Source organism: Peromyscus leucopus, chromosome 23 (genome assembly GCF_004664715.2).
Source record: "Peromyscus leucopus breed LL Stock chromosome 23, UCI_PerLeu_2.1, whole genome shotgun sequence".
Lineage (NCBI taxonomy): Eukaryota > Metazoa > Chordata > Mammalia > Rodentia > Cricetidae > Peromyscus > Peromyscus leucopus.
Window position 1 is genome coordinate 45,768,878 of NC_051082.1, and position 16,471 is coordinate 45,785,348.

Sequence of the window (16,471 nt, forward strand, 5' to 3'; positions counted from 1 at the left end):
TGGCATATGTGTGAAGGTCAGGGGGCAACCTGCATGAATCTGTTCTCTCCTTCTCCCTGTGGTTTCTTGGGATCCAACCCAGGTCCTCAGGTTTGGTGGGAAACACCTTTGCCATCTGAGCCGACTCGCTGGCCCATTTGTTTGTTTTTTTGAGGCAGGGTGTCATGTAACAAGGGCTGGTCTTGAACTGGCTATGCAGCCAAGGATGAACTTGAACCTGTTCAGGTGTGGGTCATCACAAGAGTAAGCACTTCTAACTATGCTAGCCACCCCTAGAGGAAGTGCTCAGGGTCTCTGTAAATGAAGCCAGGATTAGTGACACAGGATACGGCTGGGAGTCTAGGGAGGCTCTCTCACAGGATGGGTGGGGGGCAAAGTGACCTCGGAAACAACCGGCCTGGGTGACCCTGGAGCACCACCTGACTCAGGTGGCTGCAAGACGGCCCAGGTGACTTGCAGAAGCGAAGTGTGTGGGACGACAGAAACAAGAAGTCACCTGGAGTGGCAGTGCCTCCTTTGGTACACTGAGGATCTGGGGTGGGGGGACGCCTACCGCCAAGGTCTGCAATTGGGTGCCTGGAGTGGCTCCCAGAGCGCGAGGGCCAGAGGTCCGCAGGGGTCACTGAGTTCCGGGGTGCCTGCCTGTGGTCTCAAAGCCTCTGCATTCTTTGTGGCTCGAGCTCCGGCTCCCCCTCTCTCCCAGCCTCAGTTTCCCCACGCAGAAAGTAGTTCGGAGAGACAACGTGCGCTCTCCAAGCGAATCTTGAGCCGAGCTGGACTTGACTGAGGTCCGGGCGGCTCCGTACCTCCGGGGGTGGGCGGGCCCTGGGATCTGGCCACAGCCGCCCGGGTCCCGCCCCCGGTCCCTGCGGGGCTGTGCCCGGAGGCCCCGCCCCCCGCCCACGAGGAAGTGGCTGCGGCGCTGCGCGGGTCTCAGAGCCGGTTCGGCGCGTCGACTGTCCAGAGTCCGCGGCCGGGGCGCCCCGAGGTGAGCGGCGTGGGGTGGTCGCGTGGTGTGTGTGGGGGATATGAGGCCACCTAGAAGTCCGGGGACTTGAAGCTATGTTCGACGGTGAGGGGGGTGGGGTGAGAGGGGATTGGAGGGCCGTGTGCACGGGGGCCTGATGGGGCTCCCGGCGAGGGTGAGATTGAAGAGGAACTCTTGGGGGGCGGCGTTCTGGAGATGCGGGGCGCGGTGGGAGGAACCGCAGAAATTCCCCGCGCACTCGACGCCATCAAGGCGGCACAGCCCCAGCCCTCGCGCCCTTTCTCCGCTTTTCTGGTCCCGCTTTTCGATCACCGCGCCCGGTGTCGCCCCGTTACTTCGGGTGCAGGGCCCCACGCCCAGTCACTTCCCCCTTGGTCCGCAGCCTTCCGGGTTGTTGCGACCGGGAAATGAGCTGGCGCCCCCGCCCCGCCTCATCCCCCAGTGACCGTGCCCACCCCGCCGGGATTCACGGATTCAGGTTTCTGGGTCTCACCCAGTGCGGTGCGGGGCGAGCGGACCCCGGCAGCGCGAGAGAAGCCCAGCCGGCCACTCGGGACTGGGAAGGTCCGATCGGGCCCCCAGGATTCCCCAAACTGGGAGTCAGCCCAGGTGCTGGTCTTAGAGTTGTTCCCCGAGGCAGCTCCAGCCTGGGGCGGCGTGGCCGGTGACACCGGCGAGCCACCCAGTCGCTGTGGAGCTCAACTTGCCTTGACTGGAAAATGGGGACCTTCCAGATCCGGAGGCTTAGCGGCCAGATGTGGCCAACACACTTGGCAGTGTGCCTGCCTGCCTGCTGCTGCCGACCTCATTTCTGCACCCGGGTTGAACCTTGCCTTGCGTGGTGGTAGGATGGTGGGGGCCCAAACTGCAACCCTGCCGGGTGACTTTGAGGGAAGTTAAACTTCTTCACGTGCAAAATGAAAAAGAAACAGATTTACAGACTTGGATTGTAAGAGAATGTGTGGGGCTGGGAGATGGCGCTGTGCATAAAAACACTGGCCGTGCAAGCATGAAGACCTGAGTTCGAATCTCCAGCATCTTACGAGAAACAGGAAGTATGTCTGTAATCCTAGTGCCCCGATTGGGGTGGGATAAGATAGCCGAGGTTGTCCCCTGACATCCACGGACACGCACGCAAGAGTGTAAGGCAAAGTTCTGTGTGAATGAAATTTCTGGCGATCCTTTTTTGCTTTGGGTTTTTTGTTTGTTTGGTTGGTTGGGTTTTTTTTTTTTTTTTAGACAGGGTCTCATTATGTAGACCAGGCTGGCCTCAAGCTCTTAGAGATCAGTTTACCTCTGCTTCCCCCAGTGCTGAGATTAAAGGTGAGCACACATTTGTGTCATTTTAAAAAATAAATAACCTCAGTATGGATTAGAGTGTTTTGTCTTGGTCCCAGGGCCTCACGCTTGTTAAACAAGTGCTCTACTAATGAGCCACACCCTCCAGCCCCCCAAGTGGTATGTGGGTTTTTCCACTCTGTCACTGGCCTGTGTGTGTGTGTGTGTGTGTGTGTGTGTGTGTTTGTGTTCGTTCTCGTGTGTTCTCCCTCGCGAGCATTCTCTCTCCCTCCCTAGGATGGCAGAAAAATGTCAGATTCCCCTGGAGCTGAGTATTGGTGGCTGTGAGCTACTAGAGCTGAACCCAGGTTCTCTGCGAGAGCAGCAAGTGTTCTTAATCACAGCATCTTCTCTCCAGTCTCATGTTCTGTTTGCTCTTAAACGAGTTGTTGGAGTTAGTTAGCACACAGCCCTTCAAATACACACAACAAATGAACAACCGAGGATCTCTCCACAGTCCTGCCAGCACTGAGTTTTATGGGTTTTGGATGAGTTTTGTTTTGATTATTTGAACTGGTGTTTTACAGTATTTTAAAATTATTTTAATCTGTGTTGCTGGATTTGGCTTTGCCTAGTTCAGTAAGACTTCAAGAGAAGCCTAGAGGAGGAGGAACCGGGGTTTCGAGGGCTGCTCACACCACCCAGGCTCCTACCCACAACAGGAAGTTGAGTAAGGCTTAGCACCATAAAAAAGAAAAAAAAACTGCTGCTGGCTGCTCCGAGCGAGGCCTGAGCTGGGCGGGGACTTCCTGGATTGCCTGTGGAGCCAAGGTCCTTGCTGTAGGCAACTCCTGCTTGGTCTAAGTCTCAAATTCAGCCAAACTGGATTCAAGGAAACAGAGCCAAGAAAAGCCAAGTGAGCAAGGAAGGACCAATAGACTGTGTCCGTGGGATGGAGGATACCCAGCCAGGATGGAGAGAGCTAGAGTATTTTATTTATTTATTACTGCATTTCTGTGTGTGTGTGTGTGTGTGTGTGTGTGTGTATAGGGGGAGTCAGAGGACGAGTTACAGGAGTTGATTCCTTTACTGTGTGGGTCCAGGGGATCAAACTCAGGTCATCAGGCTGGGCAGCAAGCACTTTTACCTACTGAGACATCTTGCCAGCCTCTGTTTACTTATTTATTTGAGACAGGTTCTCACTATGAAGCCCAAGCTGGCTTCAAACTCATGATCCTCCAGCCTCAGCCTCCTAAGTGTGGTACCACACCCTGTTTTAACCCCGCACTTGGCTGCACAGCAGCCTGAGGCTCTGGCTGGCTGGCTTAGGAGGGCAGTTGCATCAGTCCTCTCCAGCCACAGGAGATGTCCTAGGGTAAAGGCTTCTGATTTTTCTGACCATTTGTTCCTAGCCCGCCCCCCCCCCCCAGTTGTTGATGTATTGCTGTGATGCAACAGGGCGTGTTCTCTGCCTCACCATCCCTCAAGACAGATAGCAAAAAGAAAGTAGAAGTCATTCATTCAGCAATGGTCAAAAAATATTCCTGGAGGGCTAGGGGTGTGGCTCAGTGGTACAGCACCTGCCTAGAATTCCCCAGTGAAGGGCCTGGGTGTGGCTCAGTGGTAGAGCACCTGCCTAGAATCCCCAGTGAAGGGGCTGGGTGTGGCTCAGTGGTAGAGCCTGGGGGGGGGGGGGGGGGGGCACCTGCCTAGAATCCCCAGTGAAGGGCCTGGGTGTGGCTCAGTGGTAGAGCACCTGCCTAGAATTCCCCAGTGAAGGGCCTGGGTGTGGCTCAGTGGTAGAGCCCTGCCTAGAATCCCCCAGTGAGGGGCTGGGGTGTGGCTCCCAGTTAGAACACTTACCTAGAATGCACAAGACTTTGGGTTCCATCCCCAATACTGTGAAGGGGGAAAAATCAGTTTTCATATGTACCTGAAGCTGACCTCAAATTCACAATCCTCCTACCTTAGTCTCTAGAGTGCAAGGGATTACTGGTGTGTGCCACCAAGCACAGTTCAAGAATTTATGTCTAGCTCAATAGTGGCACATACCTTTAATCCCAGGATTTGGGAGGTGGAGCCAGGCAGATCTCAGAGTTTGAGGCCAGCCTGGTCTATAGAGTGAGTTCCAGGACAGCCAGGGCTACACAGAGAAACTTTGTCTCAAAAAACAAAAATAAAACAAAAACCAACAAAAAAAAAAAAAAAAGAAAAATTCATGTCTCAGAAACTTAAGGTCCTGTCAAGACCCCAGTTCATGTTCTTCGGCATCTTCAGGATAAAAACAACTCACCTTGAAGACCCAAAGCACTACTGAGTGCTACTGGCAGGGATTCAGAGCGAAACAGACCCTCAGGATGCCTCCCTTGCCCTAGCCAGCGCTGGGTCTGCTAGCAGGGAGTAGCCCTGTGTGGGCAGCGCTCCTGGGAGAACAGAGAGACCTGGTCCTGTGCTGGCAGGAGATGGCTTGGAGCCAGACAGGAAGTTTAATCCACACTCCCCCAGACTCTCCCAGTTTCCAGGGCAATAATAGAGCAGGAGCAGTCTCAGCCCCCTCCTTCCCCACCTCCTTTGACAGATGGATGAGAGGGCTCAGGGTCTAACTCAGCAACAGAGTGCACAGGCCCTGGATCTCATCCCCAGCAGCACCAAAGTAAGTAAAAACCCTCCCTCCTCAGCCTCGAGTGCCATGATTACGGCTCCTATCACCACACCCCACTCTTGGTCGCATTTTTCTGTGTCCTTTTTTTTTCTCCCCTCCCCCCCAACAGGATCTCTGTGTAGCCCTGGCTTGCCTGGAGCACACTGTGTAGACCAGGCTGGCCTTGAAACAAACAGAGACCCTGCCTCTGTCACGAGTGCTGGGTTTTAAAGGTGTGCATGGGCCACCAGACGCAGCTTTAGGTCCTTTTTACACCAGGAGGATGGCAGGCAGTGGGTGACACTCCCTCCTCCACCCCTGCTGTAAGGTCTGGGGTCTTGCCAGTTTGGTTGCTTTCAGAAGCTGTAAGAAGAGGGAAGTGAGTCTTCCCTATCACCATTTGTTTCTGGCTCTCCTGTGCCCAACCAGTGGACACTGTCATTCACTCGGTCACTCTATGTCTATGGTTAGCATTAGCAGCTTTTACTGCTCCTCCACACAACCGTCAGGTTCCAGAAAATGGGGGCCAGGGCTCCTCCAGTTGTCTTAAATTACCCTCTAGGACACACGGAGCCTGCTGCTGAGGGCAGTGTCAGGCCCATGGAGAGTGATGGGGCCGATACTGGGAAGGCAGGCTACAGCCCTGCCCTTCTTACTCCCATGGGGAAGGATGGGCATCAACTTCCACTGCAGTTAGGGACCAGCCAGAGCTCAGCTGGACTTTGGAGTGGCTTCTGGCTTAGCCCTGCTGTGCTGATGTATTTTATGGATTAGGCTGACCACAGGTTTCCTCTGCTGATTGTTTCTTGAGACAGGGTTTTTCTGTGCAGCCTTGGCTGTCCTGGGACTTGCTCAGTAGACCAGGCTGTCCGATCTGTTTTTTTAAAGGGAAGATCATCAGCGAGGGTTTATATAAATTACTAGCCAGGTCAGAATCCTAGTTTGGCCAGCCTCTTCTAGGGGAAGGCAGGAGGACTGTTGGCTGTGGTGGCCCTGGCTGGGAGATCCACCACATGTGCTCAGGGGGATTCCCATCTATCCTGCAGGCTAAGGTGAGGGCTTCCAGGTTGTTCTCCTGGGTCCCTCCCCTTAGCCGAGCTCCTCCGGGATCTGGGAGCTAGGGGAGGCTGCTGTGGCTTGATCTGTAAAAGGAAGACCATGTATGCTAAGTGTGCTTGCAAGCATGAGGACCTGAGTTTGATCCCCAGAGCCCCTGTGAAAAAGCTGGGTGTGGTGTGGGAGAGATGGCTCATCGGTACAGAACCAGGTAGGGCGGCCCATGGCCGCCTAGGACTCCAGTTCCAGGGAACCAGGTGCCCTCTACTGGCCATTTTGGGCTTCGCACCACTTGTGTCCTTCCACCTCCACATAATTAAAGCCAACAACAAAAGACAGCGGGGCATGGTGGTGTACGCCTTTAATCCCACCCCCCACCCCGCACTCAGGAGACAGAGGCAGGGGGATCTCTGTGAGTTTGAAGCCAGCCCAGGACAACCAAGGCTACACAAAGAAACTCTGTCTCGAAAAACCAGAAAATGGCTAGGTGTGGTGGCACGCACACACGTCATGCCAGTGCCGAGGAGGCAGAGACAGGCAGTTCTCCATCTGCAGAGTGACACCTGGCCCCTGTGTGCAAAGCTCGAATACATCCATCTAGGATGGTGTGCATCCATCTAGCCTGAGACAGGTGTGCACACACCCGCTTGCTGAGCAAAGGTTTTCTGAGAGTCCACTAGGTCACCATTCTGGGCGTGGGAGCCAGATACAGTCCTGGTTTCTGCTGGCAGATGTTTCCTGTGCCACCCAGGAACTGTCTAAATGTCCCTGTTGCACCTGTAAGCAAGAGGTTTTCACCAGGTTAGCAGAGTGGGGCCGCCATGGGCAGGGTTTATCAGTGAGTGCTCAGTGGAAGGACCATGATGCAACTGAACTCAGAATGAAATGGCAAAGGATGTAGGCCCGAGGTGTGTGTGTGTGTGTGTGTGTGTGTGTGTGTGTGTGTGTAGAGCATTATAGGCTCAGGGAACAGCTAGTGCAGGGGCCTGAGGCAGGAGTATGCCCATGTAGCTCAGGGTTAGCTTGTAGGGCCAGGGAGAGCATGTCTCAGGAAATTGAGGCTGGGCATCACGCATATCGTGGAACAAAAGCATAGCTTGTCAGCTGGTTCCTTTAACGTGTCTTTAAAGAACTATCTGTTTCTTCATGCTTGTGCCACGCATGCATGTGGAGGTTACAGAACAACCCGAGGAAGTCGGTTCGTCCCTTCCATCATGTGGGTCCCAGGGATTGAACTCAGGTCATCAGGTTTGGTGGCAAGTGCCTTTACCCACTGAAAACATCCGTCTAGACCGATGGACCACTTCCCGATCACCTACCAGCCATGCTGTATCTTTTTGTTGTTGTTACGAGACAGCAGTGCTTGTAGCCCAGACTAGCCTGGAACTCAGTATGTGCTGAGGATGACTGTGAACTTAACGATTATTCTCCTGCCTCCGCCTCTTAGGCTTGTGCCACCACACCCAGTTTATGTGGTCCTCATGAACGCTAGCTAGGCCAGCACTCTGCCAACTGAGTTACATCTCCAGCCCTGTTGGTTTCCTGAGACAAGGTCTGGGTAGCCCAGGGTGGCTTTGAACTCATGACCACCCTGACTTACTCTTCCCATGGCTGGAATTCCAGGCATGTGCTATCAGGCCCAGCCTTGGCATCTCACTCTACTCTCCACACCTCAGGCAGGGTGGGCAGGGTTACTGTTGCATTGTGTGGATGAGGAAATGAGGTTCAGGAACAGCAGGTGATGTGCTTTGGGTCATGTGGCTGGCAAACAGTGCCATGATGCCTCCCCACTCTGGAAACCTCATGACTGGGGAGCTGAGGGAAGGGGTTAGGCAGAACGCGGTTTCGGGAAGTGACTTTCCGTGATATTTTTGGATGGGTGTCTTGGTGGAGGAGAATGGAGGGGACAACAGAGAAGATCTCGGAGACGTGAAAATGTGGACAGAGGTGGCCAGGAAGGGACATCTGGCAGGGTGTGGGAGAAGCATGGGGAATGCATGCCCTGGGGGAGGCCAGCCAGGGGAGCAGAGGCAGCTCCTCAGCCAGGCAGGGCTGGTGGGGAGGGAGGCGGTGGGAGCCCAGCCGTGGCTCTGCTGAGACCTGTGAACCTGAGTCGGGATGGGGAGGCTGTGGGAGCCCAGCCACGGCTCTGCTGCGACCAGCTCTAGAATGTGAGCTGTCTTACCCGCCTGGCCTTTGTTCCACCCACGGGGCTCGGAAGGGAGGACCAGGGCACTGACAGGTGGGCTCTGTTTGAAGTGGATTATGGGACTGTTTAATTTTCATGATGTGTGTGTGTGTCTGTCTGTCTACACTATGAAGAAACTGGGGCACAGGTGAGAAGTGACAGGCCAGTGTGGCTCAGGGTCCCAGTCCCCACTCACATAGTGTCATTGCCTGCAGTCCCAAGCTCTGTTCTACCCACCTTTTGTTCTCTAGAGCCCAGGACATCTGTGACACCCGCTTTTTTGGGATGAGGGACTCTTGGGCTCAAGGAGAGGTTGTAACATGCTTGGCCAGTCAGGAGACTAGGGTGACCCACGCTGCTTCCCTGCCAAGACAGGGCACAGCTGACCTGCATTCTGTCCCCTCCCCTGGGTCCAGGAGACAAGTGACTATGGCCTACCACAGCTTCCTCGTGGAACCCATCAGCTGCCATGCCTGGAACAAGGACCGTACACGTGAGTGCTGACTTCTGCAAGGTGGCCTGCTGAACTGGGATTAGTTGGGACATTGGGGTGACAGGGCAGTGAAACAGGGGTGCAGCCAGACCCCATGCTTTGAGTCTCTGTGCTTAAGGCAAGTGCTTGCTTCTGGGAGACGAATGATGAACCCAAGAGCGAGCGGGGAGGCCAGGCGGGTAGAAAGAGATGTTGGCATGTTGGGCGGATGGCGGTGAACCGCCTGGGCCTCCCGAACAGTCTGGTGGGTGGTGGAGTTACGATGAGAAACACAAAGGACAGGGCATGGTAGTACACACCTGCCATCCCAAAACTGAGGAGGCTGAGGCAGGGAGAGTATATGTTTGAGGCCAGCCTGAGCTACACAGCGAGACCTTATCTCCAAAATCCAACAAAATGGGCCAGTGAGATGGCTCGGCATTGCTTGCCAAGCCCGGTGAGTTTGGTCTCCAGGACCCACATGTTGGAAAGAAAGAACTCACCACTCTACCTCTGACTTCCACTCACTCACATGCTGTGGTACTCCCATACGTACACACGTGCACAAAATAAACAAATGCAGAAAACTTAAAGGCGTGGGTAGGAAGGCCCCAGGCCAGGATGAAGGTCTTGGAGATAGGGCAGTAATGGCTTCTGCCAGAGCTGTGGGCTGGGGTGAGGATTGCTGTGGGAAAATTCAGGGTGATGGGGACAGGCCTGGGGTGGCCCAGCAGGACGTGAGAGGTTTCAGACAGGACAGCCTGGCTCTTGAAGAGCACCTGAGGGGGAGCAGAGGTGGGAAGGGCGGGCACCCATGCTGCTGCCTCCCTCCCACAGAGATCGCCATCTGCCCCAACAACCACGAGGTGCACATCTATGAGAAGAGCGGAGCCAAGTGGAACAAGGTCCACGAGCTTAAGGAGCACAACGGGCAGGTGACAGGTGTGTCAGGACCACCCTCGAGAGAGGGGCCGAGGGACAGCAGGCCGGGGTGGGGCTGTCCACTCACTCACCGTGTGAAAACATGTTCAAACTGGTTTCGGGACCATAAAGATGGCTCAGCTGATAAAGGAACTTACTTGAGGTCCATCCCCAGGGCCCACACAGAGGAAGAGAACCACTTCCTGCAAGTTGTCCTCTGACTTCTACAAACTAGTATACGCAAACACAAAATGAATTTTTAAAATTAAAAGTCCAGTTGGCTTCAGCGCTAAAAAGATTATGTTGTTGTACATTATTATTGACAGGAGTGTCTGTTAGGGGCAGGGGATGCCAGTGAGTGGTTGGGGATGTAGCTCAGCAGTAGAGCACCTGCCTAAAATTGCCCAGTGAGGGTCTAGAGGCTTGGCTCAGTTATAGAGTACTTGTTAGTGTGAGCAAGGCACTGGGCACCATAGTTAAACATCTAGGCGTGGCCACTGTAGCTTTGGTGGCTTTAGCCTGTGTCCTCTGACCCAACCCTGCAGGCATCGACTGGGCCCCTGAGAGTAACCGCATTGTGACCTGCGGCACAGACCGCAATGCCTATGTGTGGACGCTGAAGGGCCGCACGTGGAAGCCTACACTGGTCATCCTGCGGATCAACCGAGCTGCCCGCTGTGTGCGCTGGGCCCCCAATGAGAACAAGTTCGCCGTGGGCAGTGGCTCCCGTGTCATCTCCATCTGTTATTTTGAACAGGAGAATGACTGGTGGGTGCTTGGTTGGGGTCAGAGAAGGCTGGGGGGGGGGTATAATGCAGAGTGGGGGTAGGGGTGTTGGTGGAGCCCAGGACTGCAGACCTACAGGATGCAAGATCAGAGTGTCCCAGACCACAGCAAATGAAATGAGGAGACTCTTGCTCCCATAATTCCAGGGAAATCTGTCTTCTGAGCCTTGCTGGTGAGGCAGTGAGTCCTCTTTATTGTGGTCCCACAGCTCTGACTTGGTAACACCAGAGACATAGACCATGCCACTGCTACTTCTGGGGACACTACACAAGCCCTGTGCACACACTGCCACCAGCTTCCTGGCAGCACTGTGGACTGGGCCTGCCACCCACTTGTCTCTGAGGTATCATACTCCAGGGGCCACTGACAAACACCCAGCCACACTTTTTAAAAGACTGCGTCTAGCTGGGTGATGGTGGCACACGCCTTTAATCCCAGCACTTGGGAGGCAGAGGCAGGTGGATCTCTGTGAGTTTGAAGCCAGCCTGGTCTACAGAGTGAGTTCTAGGACAGGCTCCAAAGCTGCACAGAGAAACCCTGTCTCGAAAAACCAAAACAAACAAAAAAGACAGGGTCTAAATGCGGCCCAGGGTGGCTTCAAGCTCAGTGTATAGCCAAGGTGACCTTGAACTTGTGATCCTCCTGCCTCTGCCTTAGTGCTGGGATGACAGGTGTGTACCACCATGCCTGGTGTCTGCAGGGATAGGGATGGAATGTAAGGCTTCGTGAATGCTGGGCAAACACTCCACCAGTTGAACTACATCTCCAGCCCTAGGGAACTGAACCTAGGGTCTCCTGCATACTAGATAAGAGCTCTGCTGCCGAACCACATTGCCAGCCCTAGTTTTTTTTTTTTTTTGGACAGGATCTTGCTATGTAGCTAAGGTTACCCTTGAATTCGATTCTCTAGTATTTGTGTGCACCAGATGGCCTGTCCCAGCCAGTGTTGGAAGACAAGGACAGTTTTGAGTCTAGAAAACCAGAATTCAAATTCTACCCTAGCCATTTAGAACCATGTGATCTTATGTGGTTGGTGGTGACAAGTTCTCACCTCAGAAGGAACCCAGGACATCGCTGCCTGGAGTGGTCACTCAAGTGTGTGTCATCGGTTGACTGTCCCCCAGGACACTGCTGTCCACATTACCCACCTGCCTGCCTTTTCCACCCATGTGTGTAGGTGGGTGTGCAAGCACATCAAAAAGCCCATCCGCTCCACTGTCCTCAGCCTCGACTGGCACCCCAACAACGTGCTCCTGGCTGCAGGCTCCTGTGACTTCAAGTGCAGGTGAGCTGGCCATCCACCTGAGAGGGGGACCCTAGCCAACCAATAGCAGAGACTGGAGGGTGGGGGAAGAACCCCAAGCCCCTCCTTCCAAACCAACGCCTGATACGCTACCAGCAAGGTGACCTGGGATCCCTGGGGCATCAGACAGGGTTTGCTCTGCACATGATCACCATCATGGCCTGCTAGCACCCCAGGATGGAATCTTAGCAAGATGTGTCCTTTGCCATCTCTGAATGTCAGCAAGGTCTCCCCAAGTCCTCCTCCCCTGCCTCTCCCACTACAGCTGTCCTGATTTCTACTGAAGAATGAATGCTGTGTACTTATTCCTACTAAGGTTTGAATGACTGATGACCTCAACAAAACTCACTCTGTTATTTTCCACTTCTGGACCTAGAAACCTCTCTTGGCCAGTGAGCTCAAATTCCTCCCAGCTCTAGGCAGACATTGCCCCTTCCCCAAGTCTCTGAATTCCCACATGGGAAACTATAGGCACCAAAGGCCCCCTTTCTTAATCCTGGGCCCAGAGTGTGGTGTCCCACAAGGTTTCGGGTTGCTAGGTAGGTTGGTCCTACCCACTTTTGTTTTCATGAGACAGTGTCTTGCTGTATACCCCAGGCTATCCTCAAACTTACGGTCCTCTATTATAGGTGTGAAACAGGTGGGTCAGGAGGAGTTTAATGTGTGTGGGATAGTGTTGTGGGGCCAAGAGGAGAGGGCAGAATTGGAGCCCAAGAGCTGTTCTAGCCACTGGCTGTCCACGTCAAGCCTGGCAGGAACTAGGACACCCCCTGGAGCCACGAAGTTATGGACAGCTTTAAGGTTAGGGTCCCTTGGGTTCCAGGCCACAGGACTCTGAACCAGGAGGCCTCCCATCCTGGCCCACAGGCTGACTTGGGGGAGGATCCGCTTCTCAGGCCCCTGTTTTCTTCTACAGGATCTTCTCTGCCTATATCAAGGAGGTGGAGGAGCGGCCAGCCCCTACACCGTGGGGCTCGAAGATGCCCTTTGGGGAGCTGATGTTCGAGTCGAGCAGCAGTTGTGGCTGGGTGCATGGAGTCTGCTTCTCGGCCAGTGGGAGCCGAGTGGCTTGGGTCAGCCATGACAGCACAGTGTGCCTGGTGGACGCTGACAAGAAGATGGCGTGAGTTTGGGAACAGGCTGTGGGGCAGGCAGCTACAACTGAAGCCCAGAGCAGGATCGGGCGACAGCATGGCTGACGCGCTTTCTCTTTCAGCGTTGCAACCCTGGCCTCTGAAACCTTGCCACTCCTGGCCATCACCTTCATCACAGAAAACAGTCTAGTGGCAGCGGTAAGTGGCCTTTGGGGATGCAAAGGCAGGGGCCAGTACATAGTCTCTTTTCACTCATCCCTTCCTCCCTCCTCCTGCTTTTTTTTTGGTTTTTTGAGACAGGGTTTTTCTGTGTAGTTTTAGTGCCTGTCCTGGATCTCCCTCTGTAGCCCAGGCTGGCCTTGAACTCACAGAGATCCGCCTGGTTCTGCCTCCCGAGTGCTGGGATTAAAGGCGTGTGCCACCACTGCCCAGCTCCTCTCCTGCTTTTTGTCGTGCTTTTATGCATAACAGTTTGGGTATGCTGTAGTAAAAATTTCCCAGCTGTGTATGGCACGACACAAGGGTATTTTTGACAGGGTCTCACTGTGTGGCCTAGGCTAGTCTTACCTTTTCCCTCTGAGTTCTCCAGGCTGGCCTTTAATTCATTCTGTAACCCAGGCCAACCCCCAATTTATAATCCTCCTGCCTCAGCTTCTTGAATACCTGGGATTGCACACGTTTTTTGCTTGCACATCTATCCAGTGTAGGTGTTGTGGGGGAGGGGACTCTGAAGGAGGCTTCGTTTCCAGTGCTTCCCCAGCTGTCTTGAGTGTAGAAGAGTCGTTCTAGAATTGTGCCCTAACATCTTTGCTTACAATGACCAGTGCAGATGACAAGGCCATACCTAACTGAGGCCTGTGAAGTCACTCTGGGGGTAAAAGCACTTGCTCTTCACCCTGATGACTCTGAGTTCAATTCCTGGGTCCCACATGGTGAAAGGAGAGAACCAATTCTCACAGGTTGCCCTCTGACATCAACATGCACCCATGGCACCTGCCCATGCACACACATGCACACCCACCAGATTTTTTAGAGGCAGGCCTGTGGAAATGGACTCAGAGTTACCAAGTGTCCCAAAAGCTACTGTTTCGTCTATCCACTATTCCATTAATATGGAGGCTTATTTTCTCCCTGGCGGATCACCCAGCTGGGATGGAGGTCTGCTCAAGGAAAGGGTCCCAGTCACACATCAAGTAGATGCTGGCCTTGCATGGTCGGGGGAGGGCAGCCTTCTTATCTGTGCCTACTTGATACCTCTGAGGCTGAAGTCCCTCTCTCTCTGGGTCCTGGTGTATCCCCCAGCTGGGGCATCTGTCTCCTGGTAGCCCTCAGCTGCCAGATGCCCTCATCTCCAGTCTCACCTCAAGCCTCAGTTTCCATTTTAGAGTCCCTACCTCAAATGATGCTTCAGTGGCACTCCTGTCCCTCCTCAGGGCCACGACTGCTTCCCCGTGCTGTTTACCTATGACAGTTCTGCGGGGACATTGAGCTTTGGTGGTCGGCTGGATGTGCCCAAGCAGAGCTCCCAGCGTGGCCTGACAGCCCGAGAACGCTTCCAGAACCTCGACAAGAAGGCCAGCTCTGAGGGTGGTGCAGCCACAGGCGCCGGCCTAGACTCACTGCACAAGAACAGTGTCAGGTGCTTCTGCAAACAACCAAGACCCATTTCAGAGGGCTGGGGTGGGAGCCAGAGTGAGGGGGCGTGAAATGGCATGGTGCTGGAGGGGGACTAGAGGAAGCAGGCCGACTTCCAGGCCATACTCAAATAGTAGGAACTTAGCAGTCAGCCTGGCTCTACCTATGTGGCTGACTGGGGCATGCCTAAGGCATGGCGGGGCCTCTAGGATGCAGGAGAGTGACTGGTGGGATGCTTGGGAGTGGGTCTCTTGCTAGATTCAAGTGTGGGAGACCCTCCAAAACTCCAAAGCTACCAGCCACAGGGGTCCACCCTGAAACATACTAGGAAGCAGGGATTCTGCTGATCCTTGGCTGGCTAGGCCTTGGGAGGTCTTTTGAGCCAACATCCAAGCCTAGCTTCCAAGGTTGTTCACTACCAGGCACAGTATCCTCCCTTACCCATTTCTAGCCCTCCCCTCACCACCCCTCTCCAGCTCAGCACACTAGTGGCACTCTGCATTCCCCATACACTCAGGCCTGTCCTTGCCTAGGCTTCAAGGGTCTTGTTCTCTGGCGAGGACTGTTTCCCTCACCTGACACTGTTCCTCCAAGCCTTGTTCCCTGGCTGGTCCTACCTCATCTTGGTACTTTTCATGGGAATGGGTCTGGGAGCTCATGGCCAGCAAGCTTGGCCTCTAAACCTAGTCTCCTTACAGTCAAATCTCGGTGCTCAGCGGGGGCAAGGCCAAGTGCTCGCAGTTCTGCACTACAGGCATGGATGGTGGCATGAGCATCTGGGATGTGAAGGTGAAGCTGCCCCCGCACCCCCCCCCTTTTTCTTAGCTGCCCTGGGGCCTGGGATGGGGATCATCTCCTGACCTTTGGGTGTGCATGCCTTTCTGTTGGTATTCAAACTCCGCCCTCTCTTGTGCTGGGGCTGAGATGGGTGTGGAGTGTCTACAGGACAGCAGAGAAAACCAGCCTGTCCATTCTCTACTTGCAGAGCTTGGAGTCAGCCTTGAAGGACCTGAAGATCAAATGAGCTGTGGAGTGCCACCCTCACCCAGATGCTGGGAAAGAGGGAAAGGCGCTGGGGAGGCCAAGGGCTGCTTTGCTGAATGCTTCTAGGGTGCAAGTAAGGGGATGCTCCCCAAGAAGGGAGGAGACAGGTGGGAACTTTCCTACCTATTTAAAGAATATGTGCCTTTTAAAGAAATGCTTTCACTTACTGCTTAAAAAAGGAAGAACAGAAGAAAAAGCCCCTAAGCACAATGCTGGTCATGAATCGCTTCAGAAAATGGGGTAATAAATGCCATCTGCGGACAGGCCTGCCTGTGTCTCAGAGAAGCGAGTTGCTGTGTGGGCTGCTGGAAACAAAACTGACCCTCAGTACAGGGGACCCTCTCTCCCAACTATGCTTCAGGTTACTTATTAAGTGGTGTGATTCCAACACAAACGGGGCACACACTGCTCTGGACCATGGTGGAAACCTCTCATTTCTCCACTCTGATGTGGGCAGCTGAATTCTGGTAAATGTTCATTGGTTTTTGTACAATCCCCTATTTCTATTTTAGCCGACGGCCTTTTGTCACATGTTTTGGGTTACCTTTTTTACACAGCATCTAAGCTGACAAAATTCCATCAAGGATGAAAACCATCCTTCTGTAAGACAAATCACTCTAGCAGATGGCACCAAGGCACACAAGCTTCTATTACTCAGCCCAGGTCTCAGAGTTTCTGTGACAGTCAGGCCTTCAGATGTGTAAAAGGACCCCAACAATCCCCAATCACACTCTCCCTCCAACCCAAGCAGTACACTTTGGTTTGGTGCTGGGGGCCTCAAGCAGGAACCCTGCCACTCACCTCCAAATGTTATAAACTTTTTTCTTTTTGAGACAGGGTTTCTCTGGGTAACCCTAGCTGTCCTGGATCTCACTCAGTAGACCAGGCTGGCCTTTCAGCTCAAGAGATAAACTACCTTTTTACTACTCAGTCCTAGAACCAGCAAGAAGGCATTGTTAAATAGCTACCACCTTCTTCCACCAGACTTCATTTGGGAGCCAATCTTGAATCTGGGCAGATGCAGGATCCCTCCAAGAGACCATCAATTGGGGTCAGGCCCAAGGG

The 16,471-nt window shown here is 53.9% G+C and overlaps 1 protein-coding gene across 1 annotated transcript; it reads left to right on the forward strand.

Moving 5' to 3' along the window:
- The first annotated feature begins 882 nt into the window (after positions 1-882).
- Positions 883-15,688, forward strand: Arpc1b (actin related protein 2/3 complex subunit 1B). The gene is made up of 10 exons (XM_028890324.2): positions 883-988; positions 8,568-8,644; positions 9,461-9,565; positions 10,090-10,312; positions 11,508-11,615; positions 12,550-12,756; positions 12,850-12,925; positions 14,161-14,366; positions 15,061-15,151; positions 15,348-15,688. The coding sequence occupies exons 2-10, from the start codon at positions 8,581-8,583 to the stop codon at positions 15,384-15,386; spliced, it is 1,119 nt and encodes a 372-aa protein (XP_028746157.1). The 5' UTR covers positions 883-988; positions 8,568-8,580; the 3' UTR covers positions 15,387-15,688.
- Positions 15,689-16,471: the final 783 nt, after the last annotated feature.

Coding starts and splice junctions, on each gene's coding strand:
- Arpc1b (XM_028890324.2), top strand. CDS start 8,581: ATGGCCTACCACAGCTTCCTCGTGGAACCCATCAGCTGCCATGCCTGG. Junction 11,616..12,549: donor TCCTGTGACTTCAAGTGCAG/GTGAGCTGGCCA, acceptor TTTCTTCTACAG/GATCTTCTCTGCCTATATCA. Junction 12,757..12,849: donor GACGCTGACAAGAAGATGGC/GTGAGTTTGGGA, acceptor TTTCTCTTTCAG/CGTTGCAACCCTGGCCTCTG.